We start from the raw sequence: 17440 nt of genomic DNA on the forward strand, positions 1-17440 counted from the left end.
GTATAGGACCGGGTATATTATATTATATTATTATAATATACTATTATTATAACATAATATATAATATAATATACTGGGTATAATATCTGATATAATATAATATAAATACCAGGTCTTATATTCATTTTTGCTCTAAAAGACACATTAGACCTGATTGGGTAGGTCTTATTTCGAGGAAACACAGTAGTTTCAAGGAATATCAAATGTATTCCCAAAAGTGTTAGAGTCAGCAGAAAAATACCTCAGAAAAAGCCCAATGAAATAAAAACAGACAATGGTAAGTTCGTGCCTAAGACTAATTAGTGATTTGTCCCAGCTCATCCTGTCCTTTCTCCATTCGTATTGCTGCGTAAGACTCATTAAAAAGCAACCATATTATGTGGCATCATTTTGGGTCATACAATTCAGTCTTGGTCACCAGAGCTGGCCGTGGATATAGGTGCTGTTCCTTTGATGTTCCAAACCCTTCCTGGAAACCTGTCCCCTTCCTGTGGTCCCAACCTCACCACTCCCACCAGGAACATGGCCCTGCCCACTGGTATCTTGTCCTCTTCCCTCCTCGGTTTTTTCCTGCCCCAACGGATTCTAATCAAAGGATTCTGTGAGCTAGGAAGGAGCCCAACAGACTACCAACCACCGTGGGACCGATTCTGTTCTTCCAGTAGGGGTGGAGTGCACAGAATGGAAACCTCCTAGGAAGTGGGAGAACATCAATTGCCGTGGCCCATCGTGGGCCCCTCAGAGTGGTCAGTATTCTAGGTGTGCTCTTCACTGGAGACAGGACCGCAGTGTGTCATTGAATCTTCTTACACAGAAGCAATTATTGGAACAGTTTAAACAGGGGGCACAAACACTAACTAACCCAGGTGATCAGCCAAGAAACAATAGGCTCCCTGGAAGAGTCCAGAATAAAGAAGAAGGCCGTTACAGAACAATAACTGCTGCCTGCTACAGAACTAGAAGATGTTTGAACTGGAGGCACCAGAGAAAGGTTTTGTTGTGTTTTTGTTTCAGTTAACCTGGACCCAGTGGTTAAAGCCAAGTCTTATACTTTCAATGATTTTCTTTCAAGAAAAGTCTTGGCTTTAGAGTTTGGTGTATTTGTGAAATAACTACTGTGATCTAAGAGGGAAAATAGTACCATTGGTTGCAGATTGATACGGTCTTTCAGCCATCAGGTACACAGGATTTTAACAGGATTAATGGATGGATCAGCGCTCCACTTCCATGCACTATGGCATGTTTTTGAGGAATTTTGCCTTTAAGCATTTTTCTTCCACATGTCTGAAACACCCCTGGATCTCTTGTTATTCGAGTGGTTGTGTGATTTTTTTTTTGGATATTAGGAAATACAAAGGGGAAAATGGCTGCCAGGGTTTTTTTGTTGCTTATTAGGTGGGAAATGAAGAGTTCCCACTATTGGGAATGATATGTGTTTTGATATTTTTAATAATCTTAGTAATTCAGCATCTGAAAATCTGAGACCCTGTCAGAATTCTTAGTCAAAAAGAACAAGTTCATCAACCACTTACTTAAAAACCTAAATTAAATGTGTATTCAAGTCCCTGTAACTCTGATGCTTGAAAGAAATGTGGATCCAATTTGATTAATGTTATAACTTTGAACTCCCTAACTTTCTCAGTCTCATGGCTTCTAAGTCACCTCCATGTGCTTTCAAATGACATTTTAATAGGTTGCTGTTGGTTTTTGCTTTGTTTTAGGTCATTTTGTGTCTGTAAATAAGAATGTCTGAGAACAGTCAGTGTGATTTTTCTTACACATTTTTCTTTTCTTTGCCACTGGAGGTTAGCTTTCATCCAGATGTGTATATAAATTGTTTAATGCAAAGGAACAAACATTTGGGTAGAGAGGAGTGAGTGCTGCAGCTTTTTTGTTCACTTACTTTAATATGAAAGAAGTAGGAAAATATATTTCATTTTATAAAAAGCAAGAGTTACAAAAACCCTCTGTATTTTGATTTATGGAGAATATAGCTTTTCTCTGAGATATCTCAAGATACGTGTGTGTTGGGGACAGTGATGGGATTACAGTTAATTGTTTGCTTTTGATGCTTGTTTGGATTTTAGCATGAATTGTCATGCACATCGGTGGCCTTTGATTTCAGAAAGAGCTTGGTGAGGGCAGAGCACATAAGGGAAGGAAACCTCTGTGCCCAAGAGAATGGCCTGGGATTACACTGTCGCCATTCCCAGTTTCCTTCAGTTCCTTCTTGGCAGGCCGCACTGTAATATTTCCACAAAATTCTAGTGAGTGGCTCTCCTTTTGAGGTAACAAATGGCTTTCCCAAGAGCCTGAAATTCTCTATTCGGCATGCTATAACTTGAATATGGAAGTCATTTCAATTTCTTTTTTTTCTCTTATGAGGAAATTTCCATGCTTGGTTTATTAAGATGAGAGAGTTCATTCCTTGTTATTGAAACACTAATGAATTGAAACACGTTGGAGCAAGTAAAAAATCAAAATTAAGCTGATTCTGTGAAATGGTTTAAAGCCTTCCTTAGTACAAAATAAATTAAGCATTGTAAAATGAAGGTAATTCAGCTAATTACTTAGGACAGAAATCTAACCTTAAATATGATCAGTATTACAATTTAATGATATAATTAAATTCTCAGAAATCTGCAGAACTCCCTCTAATTTGGTTTCCTTACTTATTTAGCAAGACAAGGAACAAATATATGTCAATGTGTAGCTTATTGGGGGACCTGAGTGGGTGAACTTATTGCCTTTAATTGTTGAGAAGTACTCCATTCTGGGCTTCAGATTACATTCAAGTAAGTTTCATTATGCAGCATAATATTACCGTGTGTTACCTTACATTTTGCCGTTACAGTTTCTTATCAAAAATCTTAGTTCTTTAATTAAACAAAAATCAATAAAATCACACATTTGACCCCAAAGTCTCTAATCAAGCAACTGTAGGTGTGGATTTGACAGATCCCCAGAATAACTTTCTTCAGTCAAGTTAAAAAGCCAAACACTAGCAGTAATCACCATGAGAGCTCTTGTTCCCATTGGCCTTGTTCCTCTTATTTGTTTAAAGTATTTAAATAGTTGTATATGTCTAGGGGATGAAAGTAGTATGTAGTGAAAATGAACCTGTTTTATGAATAAAAAGTAAAGTTGTTTTAAAAAATTAAGTTAGTTTGTATCACTTTTCTTCAAAAAACTGTGTTAACCCCGAGGAATATACATCTAAAATGCCCTTTTCTGAACATGCTATTTAAAATTATATTCCTTCTATTAGAGACTTTTTTCCTCCTTAAAGCAATCCCGAGGTTTTGAATACTGTGTTAAAATATTCAAAGGATCTCTGTGTTTGAACCATTCATCCTAAAGATTTAGGTTTGAAAAACCCTGTGTGGGATATTGTGATTAAATTGGCCTGTAAGGTTTTGGGGTGGTCTTTACAATGCAGTTATGTTCCCACTTCTGTTCCCAATTGTGAGCTTAGACCCCTCTTGTGAGGGGTTAAAGAATGTGACCTTGACTCCTTCCCAGAGAATCTTGACATTTCCCAAGTGGACTCATTTCCATTTTCTAAATGGATCTAGTCCTTAGTCAGCGCTCAGGGAAGTCCTGGGCCGATTCTCTCTATACTGCCTTTTATGACAGGATCCCAGGCCTCTCTGGTTGCTTGTAAACATATTTTCCCTTGGGGTCTGCATGTAATTTTTCAGAAGCATTTCAATATCAGGTTTGAATGATACATTTGAATAGTTGTGCATGAGATGCTGAGAACCACTGCAACTGATGAAGCAAAGCCCTTTCTTCGTGTTTTGGTCTGGCGGCGCGCCGTGTGGCCGAGCCCACAGGCAAGATGCCCTGCGCATGGGGCCTGGCCTGGGGTTCTGGAGACAAAGATGGCATGAGGCTGCGAGCGCAAACCCGGGGTGCAGGCCGCTGCTTTGCCACTAATTGGCTTGTGTGCTTGGGGACAAGGAACTTAATGTTCCGGGCCTTAGTTTCTTCATTTGTCAAATAAAATTCTCTCTGATATTTGAAGTGCCACACTTGGCTCTGTAGATTCCTGAGGTAAACACCACTCCCAGGCATTAATTTCTTGATTAAAAAACTATGCATTAATTTCTCCACCTGTTTAACAGCAGGTTCTTGACACTGGCCACACATTGGAATTACCTGGGTAGCTTCTAGTTACGTCAGAATCCTTGAGATACAGCCTGAGTATTGGCAGTTCTAAAAGATCCTCAATTAATGATTCTCATGAGAAGCCTTAGTTAAGAACTATTGTTTAAAACTGGATGTTAAAAGACGCAGGGTCTGCTAAGAACTGAGTATCCTTTAGAAGAGGGGCTTTCTGCAAATCAGAAGGGTACCTACTTAATGAATGGGCAGGCTTTGGTGAAAAGGTGTCAGTAAACACACAGAGATGTGTTGTTTTCCAGTTAGTTATGCTGCTTTATAGACCCGGCACATCAGCACACAGCTTCATCTTTGGCAGCACTGAGAAATTGTTACCCTCGTAGAGAAGATGAGTTTTTAAAGCACCTAAATAATTGGGGTTTGCCTTTGATCTGTGATCATTAATATTATTAATAAGCTCTCGAAAAGTGCATGTGAATCTCAAGTTCACATTTGGCAGGGCAGTGGAAGAGTGAATGCTTTTAAAATAGTTTGGCTCAGAAAACACATCTGAAATAACCCTGTGGGAAAATCAGGAGAATTTCTCATCCTCCAAAGGATTACCTAGGATGAGATGCTGACCTCGTATTTTAAGTTCAGTTACATTTCTTAAAACCTCATTCATTACCCAGACTGATATATTTTCGGGGGTGAAGTAGGCTGTGGGAGGGGACTCCAGTGATGTAGTTCCATGTTTGCTTTTTGTTTTCTCCACAGCTCCCCAAAGATCACAACATATATATTTCTTTAAAAAAAAAAAAAGGCCAGCTTCTTCACGAGATTTATTACAGCTTTTCTCTCAGAAATTAGAGCTGAAGAATTCTCTCCTCTTCAGGCTTCTAAGGCGACCAAGCCCCAGAAAGCCGAGTGTGCACAGGGGGAGCAGAGCGCTGACCTCTGCCGGGGGAGAGGTCAGTTCAGCACACAAGACTCAAAAGGGAGGAAGAAAAAGCAGCTCCTCAGCGGGGAGTTTGACTTGCTTTAGGGCAGAAGAGCTTTTATAAATAAGTTCCCAGTCTCCCACGCCCTCTCACCGGCTCTTCTATTACTAGTCCTTTCTTTGCACTTAGACACACACACACACACACACACACACACACACACACCAACACATACAGACACATGGGGACCCAGACACACACAGACACATACACACACACACAGGCACAGCTCTTACTTCCACTCACTCCCTCACAACCCTCTCCACCTGCCCCTGGAACTGTGGAATGGACCGGCAGACCCTCCTGTGGAGGAGGCAGGTGATAGATGAATTGACTGGGAATTTTTTGAAGCCCAGTGGCTCTTAAGGCCCTTTCAGTTCCTCCTTAACATGCTCAGCTGGTGAGAAGAATGCAGAGGGCTCTTTCCCAAACCCACTGTGGGTGCCTGGGAGGATTAATACCAGCCATCCATTCCTTTTGTCAGAGGGAGAAGGTGGAATGGTAAATTAAAGCGACCTCCGGCCTTGATGTGGCAGATTGGGCTGGGCGTTTGGGATGTGTCCCAGTAGGCGGAGCCTGGAAGGACCTTCCTGTAATGATGCCAGAGTGAATCCGGGCTTGTGAAACAGCAGCGCTTTGATTTAGATATTTCCCTTAAAATGCTTCCCTGGCAAGCCATTCCCCAGTGCTTGGTGACCATCTAGAGCAGGGGAGACTGCCTGAGCAGAGTCTGGGGCAGCTGGGGGAGCGTCCTCAGTGGCTCTGCAATGAAAAGTCAGTCTGAAAACACCTCTGGGAGAAAGAGCTCTCTGAAGAGATACAGGGGATCTGTCGGGGTTCTTATTTTGATGTGAATAAAACATCAGCTGGAAGAACCTTTTGGATCTCACCTAAAATCTCTATACAGGCTCAATGACAAGCAGATTGTCCATCCGTCTGTGAATTGCCAATATCAAATTGGCCTTGCTTTTTCTCTTGAAGGTAGTATTTCTCAGTACTCATTTATCAAATAACATGTTCTGGGTCCTGGTTGTAGAAACGATTTTGGCTTTTGTTCCACATGTTTCCACATGTTCCACGTTTTGGTACTATCTTAGAAAAGCCCACTGAACTTGAGAGAAACGTGAACTTTCTGCCACTGGCTGTGCATGTCCACCTAGGCCAGTTGCCCACCCTAGGAAGGCAAAGGAAAAAGGAGATGGTGGGAGAAAGTGGGGCTTGACATTTAGCCCCTTCTTGGTCCAGAGGAAGTGGCCACTGTGCAGTGAGGACAGCTGAGGAGGGAGCTTCTGTGTATGGAAAGGCTGCTGGGGGTGGGGAGGTGGGATTACAAAGTATCTCTGAGATGTCCAATCCACTGAAAACCTCATCAAGGAAACAAGAGTTAAACATCACATTTCATAAGGAGAAAGAACTGGCCCAAGACTGTCCTGGAGTCCGCCAAGGCCAGGCACCTGAGCTTACCTCATTTGGCCCTGATTTTATGAAACTATGGATATGGAAGAAAGACCTATGTTCTATTACTATTTAGAGGCTTTGGAGAGCTCTCTCCGCTCACAGACCACACACTGTTGGAGAATTTAATCAGGCACCAAGTTTTTTTGAGATCCTGCAGTTCATACTTGTCCTGAATGAGTTCTGCTATGCTGGTAGGAAGCACTGAATTGATCTGGGAAAAAGCCAATGATTTGTAGTCAAAATCAAACCTAGCACCTCCCCACTGCCTGGTCCAAGTCCCTTTAGAAGAGGCCCGTGTTAGTTTGCTGTTGTTGAATAACGAATTACCAACTTAAAACAAGAAGCTGATTATCGAACAGTTGCTGACTCCTTTTAGCTGGGTCCTCTGCTTGGGTCTCACAAGGCCGGAATCCAGGTGTCTGCCAGCTGTATCCTCATCTGGGGGCTCAACTAGCGAACCATCCACCTCCAAGCTGCCTCAGTTTGTTGGCAGAATTCAGTTCCTTGTGGTTGTGAGACTTGGGGCCCCATTGTCCCCGCTGGTGGTTGACCCAGAGGCTGTTCTCAGGTCTCTGCCATGTGACCGACCCTGGTTCTGAATCTCTCACATTTCGAATGTCTGACTTCTCCTTGTGTGACCGGCCAGAGGAAACTCTGCTTTTTTTCTTTTTCTTTTTCTTTATTAGTTTCAGGTAAAACTCTGCTTTTAAAGAGCTCCTTGATTAAGTCAGCTCCACGTGGACAATTTCCTAATTTTAAGGCTATCTGATTTGGGACTTTATGTCCACAGAATCCCTTCACAGCAGCACCTGAACTAGTGTTTGATCACATAACCAGGGGCCACCTTGGGGGTTCCATTTAGCACCAGATCCAACAGCCCTTAGCCCTTCTCACAGGGGCCCAATTTAATGGCAAGAATGGATACTGTCTTTGGAATCTAGCTGGATTCCTTAATCTTTTTATGGACTCTATTATTTAATCAGAGGATGTTTGGAGAGATCCTAAGAGCAGCGTTCTTCCTGCGGCCCTTTTCATGATTGCTAACAGTAGGATACATTTACTATCACCATTTCACAGATGAGGAAACTGAGACACAAAGAAATTTCAGAAACTTTCCCAAGTAAGTAAGTGGCAGAGCCCAGAATCGAGGTCTGTCTGACCCCAAAGCCCAGAAACTGCTGTCGGGCCGAACTTGTGTGAGCCCAGTGCTGCACAGGCAGAAACTTCCAACACCAGGAACTGGGAAGGAAGGGCTGCGATTGGAATCAAGGAAGTCTGGCTCCAGAGAGCATGGCCTTGACCACCGGGCATACACAGCCTGGCGACCGGCCGGGCCCATGTGGAGGCAGAACGTCCTAAAGGAAATGTTCGGGACTTCTCCTGCTGAGTGCTGGACTGAGAACTCACAGGAAGCACAGAAATAACAGGACCACGGACGTGGGGAAAGCCAGAGGGTGTGGTGAGGCCTTGCCCCCCTGCGCCCCGCCACACCCCAACCCCTCCCTTCACTCCCTTTCCTTTACCTCAGACACATTTTCCTTAGTTTTGTGCAAACCTGGAGCTGTTTCACGTTGGCGCTCTTCTTTGTTTTAAGCCTCAGAGTTTTTCAAAAACACTTCCCAAAACCATCCTTGCACAGCCGGAGCGAGCCCCCAGAGTGTCTCATTAATATCCTGAACTTGGAGAGTTTACATTTCTGTCTCCAGGACGGGGTTTTCCTAAACCGTTCAGCGTGGGTGCCTCAGCACATAGGAAACTTCTGTCTAATATGTCATTCTGGCCCACGCTGACAGGTTAAAGGTGACTCCTGGGATAGTTCCTAATGCTAATCCCTCAGCGGTGGGTGGGTGAGGAGAGCGAAGGAGGGCCGGCTTTTGGGGGTGTTGGGGGGAGGAAGCAGAGCTCTTACTGAAACAGGCAGTTTCAGTAACTCCCAGGTCTGTGGTACCGGCCCCACCACATAGGACCTGGAGAACTTCACCACATTCAAGCCACTCGCATTTTAGTATTTTAAATGCTCAGGCGGTCTTTCCGTGATAACCTTGAAGTAGCCTGCCGGGGGATGCAGGAGTGGCTAGGGAATGTGTGTTAAGGCCTAGTGATACTTGATGCTGGCCAGGACCTTCCCACGTGTATGGGGAGCAGTGCTGTTGTCCTGAAAACGCCTGTCAAGTGTGCTCGTGGTGTGCGTGAGTGCACACGTGCATGCGTGTGCATGCGCAGGCAGGAGTCGGATGTGGTGGGGCTGTCGGTTTCCTTTCTGAACCTCTTTTCCTGTGATTCACTTTATAATCCTATGCAGCAGAAACTAAAAAGAAAATCTGAACGAACAAAGGAAACACCTACAAAGGGACAGGGCTTAATCTGCCTTTGATTCGGAAAACACCTATTGCTCCCAGATTTAGAAAGATGTCCCTTTCTACTCAAAACCTAGAGGAGGCACAGCTCAGATCAAGGTCACTGTCTTGTGTTGTGGCACCTGAGTAGTCATTAGGGAGCCAGCTGCAAACTTGTATTCCCCTTGGGATCACGGAGGAGCCTCGCTGGCCCTGCCAGGAGAGCTTCTCTTTAAAACAAAGCTGTTACTTTCATGTTGCTGGCATCTGCTTTTGCTCTCTGGATAATTCAACTCTTGGGTGCCCGGGTGTGGATATTTGCAGGGGGAGGGAAAAGGGTAGGATGGGGGAGGCAGTGGGCAGTCCTCAATTCGAGGTTCTTGCTGGATTTAAGAGCCTTTACTCGCAAGTTAATGTTCCCAACTTGCATATCACAGGTTAATACCGGACCTGTGCATAATGATACATAATTTAGGACTTGTAAAAGCTGCCTGGGACTTGAAAGAGACACTCCAAACCGGGAAGGTTGTGCCAGGCATGCAAGAGCAAGTAATACAGGTAGAATTTATGTCCGAAGCAGGGGAGCCGCGCCCTCTTGACACTGTCTCAGAGGGTGCTATGCAGGCGTGCAGGCCCCTCTGCTGCCCAGCGACCGGCAGCCACAGGTCCAGCAGCTTCACCCCACTTGCTGTTACTTGTAACCATTGGAAGCGATTGTTCACAAAGCTAAATTTGTTATTTTTAATAGACCCAGAAATATCACCTAGTTTTGAAGTGATGTAACAAGATTGCCCAAATGGTTTCTAAACTTTGTTTTTGAGACTTGTGGGGCCAGAACCCCACAGAACTGCCTCGGGCCATCCTTCTACCTCCGAATACCAAGCTGTCTAGTGGCATTGTTGGAGACTGACACAGCCTGAGCTGGGATGTTTAGGTGCTTGTGGGGTGGAAAAAAATGTTAAGAAAAATAATTGTTGTTTTTGCAAACTATTTAAAAACAGAACCTCAGGAAGCAGATTTCTGTTCCAGTGCTTGGATGAATCAGAGCTCACAAAGTATAAATACACATTAGCAGGAGGAGGCTTCCCATAACCCATGTGCTTGTGTCTTCCCAGCCCAGGAACCTCTGAACTCCTGTTTCTCATTCCCAGTTAGAGGCAAGAAAGACCCGCAGTCCAAACGGAAATGCTGGAACATTGCTCAGCCCAAGTTGCAAACATCTGAAAGCCCGTAAGGCTTTTTTCTTTAAAGGCAACTGGTTTTTAGCTGCACGCTCACTCACTTTTGGATAGACAGGTATACACCGTTTAGAAAGGTGGGAAGCCCACACTCTGGTTCCTTTGGCTCTTTGCTGCCTAAGAAATATTACCAAGTAAGTTAACTTTGACTCATTGACCTCTCAGCTCAACCAATAAACACGAAGCATTTAGACCACAACTTGCTCAAGGGGCTATGTAATTATTTTACTTAAAAATGATGTCAGGTGGCAATTTAGCAACAAACCGGCTTCCAGGCTACTTAATTCAGTTTAACAAGGAGGAAAAACTGTAATTAATGAAGAGATTGTACTTTAGTACTTTATACTTTAGTAGAGTTGTTCTCCAATTTTTCTGTACATAAGGCAGGGAGGAAGGGGGAGGAGGGGAGAGCTCTTGAAAATAGATTCCCCAGCCCCACTTCTGGTGAATCTTGGGCCAGGCTTACATTGAAACACGCCGCTTCCAAAGTACACTTCTGATCATCACCCAGTCTCACTGGACTTTTAGCCAATTAAGAGATACCCCCACCAGTTTTGTACTCTGATTCTACATTGTATGTCTAGACTCTCAGAACAGTTGCCCATCTAAAAACGATCAGCTTCTAGTTGACTGCTTCCTGGCGTTTTACGGTATATGCTAATGCTGGAGTTCTAGTTAGCCACGTTTCTGGACTGAAAATTCCCTTCCAGTACCTGCTGTTCATGGAGAATGTTCATGGAGAATGGGAAAGGTATAGAGTCCTTTCCGTTTTCCTTTCTTGTACCCAGGATAACCAAGGCTCCCTTGCTTGATTCCTTCTACCTGGAGAAAAGTGCAAACCATCCTTGACAATTACGGTCCTGGCTTCGAGGAGCCTGATCTCTACTTTCCCACTACCGAAGAGTGTCTGGGACGGGAGGCTCCTTAAAACACATGTGAGTCTCAAGATCACGTCCCTTGGCAGAGGCTCATTAAACGTTTTTTTCTTGGCACAAAAGCATTTGGCAACTACCCAAGAAATTCTGGGGTCCTGCATAATCCAAGTTTACAAATCACCAGAGTAAGGTATTGCTTCAGGATGGTTTGAATTCAGCACTGCTAAACCAGACCTTGTTTCCAGCTCCCTGGGTCTGTACCAGCGCACATCTGTCTCTCTTATGCCACTTTGCAGAAACCAGCTGTTCAGCAGATTAGTGACAAAGTATTGCTACACTAGGGCAGGCAGATGTCATGGGAATCCCGACTCGCTGTCCTTCGGGCGGCCTCCCCAACGAGCTAAAACGCAGTCATGGACTCTGACTCCCTTGATGGCCTTTTCATGCACAAGGCCAGGGATACTCACAGCCCATCATCCACTCTTACACAAGATGCTCATCCGAGAACACAATTCTCTGCCTGGCAGAACAAGGAAAGAGTTTCCCAAGAATGAAAAACATCCCCCCCATCAGCTTTTCCTCCAGAGTTTGTTGCTCCAGTTGGAGTTACGCTATGGAAATTGGAGGTGGGTGGTGGGTGGCCTGAATGTTGCAGCGCTAGGGGACAGCTCTGAGGAGGGTAAGCTTTGGCTTATTAACCAGAAGCAGGGAACTCCTGTCAACTCCAAGCAGCTGCTGGAAGCTGTCCATGGGCACGTCACCTCTGCTCATCCCTCCCTGCAGAGGTGCCAGAGGCAAAGCTGCTCCAACCGCACCTCATGATGTGGGGGCAGGGCCCAGCAGCCCTGAGTGAGAGACCCACAGCCCTGCTGCCCTTAACAGGTGGGAACTTCCATAAGGTTCCAGATACCTGACACCCCAAGGCTGCGTGTCGAGGCCAACAGAACATTCACTTCCTGGGAACGTGATGAGTAGATAGATAGGCCCAGCAGCTCGTAACTACTACCTGCTATGCGGGGAGGAAAACCAGCCCGGGGGTATAAGTGTGCACAAAAACCATGAGAGTGTGTTCTATAATGATGGAAGGACATTAATATGAATCCAAGTAACCAGGAAGAGAAAAAGCATTCAATCTCCCTCTTCATCCCCCAGCGGCAATTCCAAGCTATTTAAAGCCCTTTTAGTGCAGTGGGCATTTCCCCTGAGTGCTCACAAACAATTCACCTCCACACTGCAGGCCATTGATCCAGTGGTGTTTATTCAAGCAATATTCACACTCGCTGTTGAATGACAGGGGAATCAAGGCCCCAAAGATGGGGCGCTCACAGCTCCAGCTTTCACAGCAGCTGATGAATTTGGTGGTTGAAAAGGTTCAGTTCTTGGTCTGTGCCCCTGTCAAGCATGGCCTATTTATCAGATCCCGATGACCAGAACAGACCCAGCCGAGTGGCAGAGGCACATGGCACAGCCGAGGAGAACTACAGAAGCTCAGAAGAGGCCACACTGTTCCACGTTTTTATACAAAAGAATTTAATAAATATTACTTTTCAAAATTTATTGCCAGGAACAACACATCGAAGATGCATTTTTATGTTCATATAACACTAATAGGACAATACAAAGTATCTGCACGGTCTCAACAGTGAACCAATGAAATTACTGTTTTTATAAGCCTTTTGGATCTTAAACTTCGAAATAGCGTTTTGATTTCCTCGCTTAAGGCAGGCAGTGTACTCTATGGCAAATCTAAACAGTGATCTTACTGGGCATTTTACGGTTCAAGTATTCAACTAGCTTATTAGAATACTCCCTAAATGCAGTAGATAACAACAAAAATCAAACCTACAAGTGGTTCAGTATTACATACGAATGGTGAAAAGAAATCAGAATTTACAAAACAAGATTGGTGTGCTTCCAACTTCACACAATTAATTTGATATTTTTAATGATATTCAACCACTCACATTTTGGCTACGTTAAAAGTCATAGCTCAACTTGTTCCCTTAAACTGCTGTGTAGCAGATCACCTGCCTGTCTCTTTTCAAGTCTAAAGCAGAAAAAAAAGGAAACTGTCCTAGACTAATTCTGAAACTGCCTCAGTCAGTCCTTAAAACGTGTTTTAAAGTGATGCTATTGAAGGTGTTTTAAACATCTGACATCGTACAAAAAAGAATTCCACTAGTACTCCAGGCACAGAAGCCCATCCTATTGTCTTAAAAATAAACCATTTTCAAACACCTTAATTTTGGCTTATAGGCAACACGTAGTAAGAAAATAAGTTCAAAAAAATAAAGCCATACGCTTACAATGCTATCAAAAACCTTCAGTTCTAAACACATACATATAAATAAAAAGGAATGATGTTTTAAGGCTCTTGATTATTTAAGTTAATAAATCAAATATACACAGTGATTAATAAAAAAGAATTATTTACATAACTATACAAAATTCTACTTTTGACACATTTTTCCTCTTTAAATTCTTCATTTTACCAGCAACTGCTGACATCAAAGTCCCCCCGCCCCCAACAACAAAATACAATAAAAAAAATAAATAATAAACTCATTTGTGATAGTTGCTGTGGTTCTGAGCTGCAAAGGCACTTTTCAAATACAGAACTACTTGTACGTCATCATAAAACCAATATACAAAAACAACTCAAGAGTCAATAAATATAAATAAAACTATGATCCTAAGACTGCATCACCCTCGGGACATCTGGCAGAAGTGGAAGCTCAAGGCCTAGGGGCCGGGCCTGCTCCCGGGAGCCTGACCCGGGACGTGTCGGCCGCAGGGACCGTGCACCGGGGCACTTTGGACTGGTTTCTGCATAGCTGAGACGCAGCCCTCGATTTCCCAGCCCACCACAGAAACTACCATTGCCAGTGTAAGCCCGCTTGTCAAAACTTAAATTAACACAGGGATTCTAAGTCAACGACAGCCTCAGACTGGACTAGGACAGTTAAAGAACTACAGCCCCGCGTGCCCTCAGACCCTACCTAGCGGCGGAGGTGGCACCGCCGTCTGCTATACGATGTACTCCATCCGGTTTAAGCTCTGGGCGCTCTCCAGGTCTCTGTTGTCCTGTTTGTTTGTCCAGTTTGGGTGTTTGGCGGGCGTGCCGTTGGGGGCCTTCTCCTCTCTGTCGACCAGCGTGTACGCCGGCTGCTTGGCGAACCGGGCTTTCTGCTGGTGCTTGTCCATGTCGTCCTCCTCCACCTCCGCGTTGTGTGTCCTTATTTTGGACATTTTGGAGTTTTTGTTTTCGTAGTCCTTGATGGGGACCGTGTTGGCCCCGTGCTTCTCGATGGGGTTTTTGATCTGGTTCAGCTGCTCCCTCACGTTGTTGGTGGTGTTGTCCTCGGCGGCCGCGCGGGCGTGGCTGCTGGGCTTCCGCCGCTTCCGCACGCACCAGTAGAAGGCCGTCACCAGGCAACAGATCCACGCCACGGTTAGGACAGAGCTCAGCAGGGGGACCAGGAAATCTGCAAGGCAGGCCCCAAACCAGTGAACCCTCCGAACAAAGGACTACCAACAGTGCTTCTCTGTCCTTAGTCCCTGAAAGGGACACCATGGGGACAAGTCCCTTTTCACAACTGCACGATGTCAACGCAGTTGAATCAGTGGTGCTCGGACCAGGGCCCTTGGAGACCCTGACACTGTTGTCCCCAGAGACTGAGCAGAGCAGCAGCTCCTACGGCTCCCCATCTTTGAGTGGGGAGAGTGGCGTCTGGCTCAGTCAGGGCGAGTCTGGCTACTTAGGCAGCTCATTATAGGGTCTGCTTTTCAGAATTATCAGAATCCGGAACTGAGCACAGAGAGCTCCAAAGCCCTGTGTGGTCAGGAACCCAACTTCTCGCCTCGCTAGAACAAGGATCATTTCCAGGGGAATCTGGACGTGCTGCAGGGCCATCAACACACCGATCAAACCGGAACACCAAGACAGGCTTTGCACGCCCAGTACACCAGGGGACAGCAGTGCCTGCCTGCACAGGGCTTTGTGTGGGATCTAGAGACAGGGCACGTTCCATAGGGGTGCCTGCCTGCGAGAACACAGCTTGTTGGCAGGGAAAAGGCAGCCTGTCGCCATAGGACCTTGCTTGCTATTGTCAGCTGTCCTCAGTTTTCTCACCAATTAAATGGGGTAGAAGGGTTCTGAGGGGGACCTCCCCACATGGTGGTTTACTGGACGGTGTGATGAGATTCATTTGGCAGTCATCACAAAAAGGGACCATTCCCACCAATGCCTACCTGTTCTGCTCTTCAGAGGACGCCTCTGAACTCTCACTTCTGCAACGGCAGCGATGAGAGAGCTGTTCCCATCACGCTTACTAACAAGGTCTATAATTTTGTCAGTGATTTCCTTGATAGGGTTTCCATCATCCCGTATGTCTTCAGCAGACTGGAAAAAGAAGAACTGTCAAACTGGAGGGTCAGGGAACACCCACCAGTAGCTTTTATTCAAGATTACTTGACAATACAGGTACATCAAGCACTCTTTCAATGTATTTGCTCCATTCTGATACTGGCTAACTGAAGTGTGCTAGCTACTTTGCGATCAAATAATTAAGTGTGAATAAACCTTATACTTACAATGGCCACATGTATTTCATTGTTCGCGGAAGGGGAAGGCTCACAAGCGATGTAGATTGAATATTCGGCAGACACATTCTTCAAAATATTCAAATTCCTCAATTCACTGCAAACATGCTCCGTGGTAAGACCCTAGAACGGTATTTAAAAGTCCACACACGTGTAAGATACTGGAAGGAAAAACAGGCTTGGAAGTTAGGTTACACTGAAGTCACTCTTTGCTGTAAGATAGGAACTAGGCTCCAAAGAACGAGCTTGAGATGCTCCTGCCTTAGCAAAAGCAGCCACACACCATTCCAAATTGAAAAAGAAGCTGTTCCGTACCGGGGACATCATCTCTTTGTTGAAGGTGAACGTGATGTTTGCACAGTTATCCTGGTAATAGGGGTCAGAAGGACATTTGGTCTTCACCGGCTGCAGACTGGAAGACCGACACTCGCCCACACCAGTGCAGGGGCGGACGAAACACTGGTCATCCAGGATGGGGATGCAGCTCTGTCCGCTGGGGCATTCACTGTGCCCTTTGTGGAGGAGGCAAGGTCGAGGACCACACCAGACCTAGAGAGAGAGAGAGTGGGCAGCTCAGGGAAAACTCCCATCAGCGATCCCAGAACTCGGGTACGTGCAGAGGCCCTCACATCCTACCTTTGAGCAGGCAATCCTTCCGTTTAGGCACTGGCAGGTATTGCAGTCATCGTCCCACTTGGCCCCATCTGGTATCACACCCCCCATGGTGATGCAAGGTCTCCCTGAAACTGAAAGGCGGGAAATGTGTGAGTGGAAGGACTTTCCTTTTCTCTTGATTTTTCACTCCCTTCCTGTTAGGAAATGATTACACCCGTGCCCTTTGCCACATGACAACAGTTCCTTTCACGAGAGGCAAGTGCACTTCCCTGCCCTGCTGACTTTGCACACAGCCAAGTGCCCTGCTTTGGCCAAAGCAAAGCTAGGGGATATGATGTAAGCAGTCTCACAGTTGAACTTAGTCTCTTGCAAGCCTGCCATTGGCCAGGAGAAGAACACACCCCAGATGCAGCAGGTCCAGGGAGGGTGAGGAAGGACAGAGAACAGACCTGAGCCCAATCCACAGCACTTCCCGCTCTGCCCGCTTTGCCTGCCACTGAGTACAAATAAATGCCTGTTGTAAGCCACCAAGTTTTGGGATTGTTTGTTACACAGCATAATTGTGGCAAAGCTAACTACAAACAGCCTGTTTTTAGGGGACCTCTCAGTTTCCCCTTCCTGTGGTCCCCACTATATCCCCTCCATGTTTTCTCCCTGTACACAATGCCTAGTCATGGTCAAAATGGTGACCGTAGTGACTCGAGTACCCACTCACCCCAAGGCCACATGGGCAGATGGGGCCAAGCCCACATACCTTCCTGGCATTTGGCACCGCTGTGCCCTGGGGGGCAGACACACCGGTAGCCATTGATCTCATCCACACAGGTTGCCCCAAAGGCACAAGGTGAAGACTGGCATTCATTGATGTCTAGGAGAAATGGAGTTCAAGGTTAGGCTCTGATGGGAGGCAGAAAGGACTTTCCTAAGTTTTCATTGGCATCACATACAAACAGAAAAGCACACAAGATATAATAAGCCTGATGAATTTTTATCATGGAACCAGCACCCAAATAAACAGCAGGTCATCAGCACTCCAAAAGTCTCCATCAGTCACTGCCCTGTGAAATCACTATGAGCTTGACTTTTAAAAGCTGAGAATCATTTCAGGAGGCAGCAATTTTAAATTAAGTTCGTTTTTCTCTGATAGTACAATTTACAGGGAGGGCCAGCAAAGTTCTTTAAAAGGGTGAGATATGAAGTATTTTAGGCTT

The 17440-nt window shown here is 45.3% G+C and overlaps 1 protein-coding gene across 1 annotated transcript in view; it reads right to left on the reverse strand.

Moving 5' to 3' along the window:
* Positions 1-12250: 12250 nt before the first annotated feature.
* Positions 12251-17440, reverse strand: part of JAG1 (jagged canonical Notch ligand 1) — a 36703-nt gene continuing 31513 nt past the window's right edge. The window contains exons 21-26 of the mRNA XM_033094962.1: positions 16984-17097; positions 16251-16360; positions 15930-16163; positions 15606-15737; positions 15264-15414; positions 12251-14497 (exon numbers count right to left, since the gene is read on the reverse strand). Coding sequence (XP_032950853.1) covers positions 14040-14497; positions 15264-15414; positions 15606-15737; positions 15930-16163; positions 16251-16360; positions 16984-17097 — 1199 coding nt within the window. The 3' untranslated portion in view covers positions 12251-14039. The remainder of the gene's footprint in view (positions 14498-15263; positions 15415-15605; positions 15738-15929; positions 16164-16250; positions 16361-16983; positions 17098-17440) is intronic.

The sequence above is a fragment of the Rhinolophus ferrumequinum genome, chromosome 23 (assembly GCF_004115265.2).
Source record: "Rhinolophus ferrumequinum isolate MPI-CBG mRhiFer1 chromosome 23, mRhiFer1_v1.p, whole genome shotgun sequence".
NCBI lineage: Eukaryota > Metazoa > Chordata > Mammalia > Chiroptera > Rhinolophidae > Rhinolophus > Rhinolophus ferrumequinum.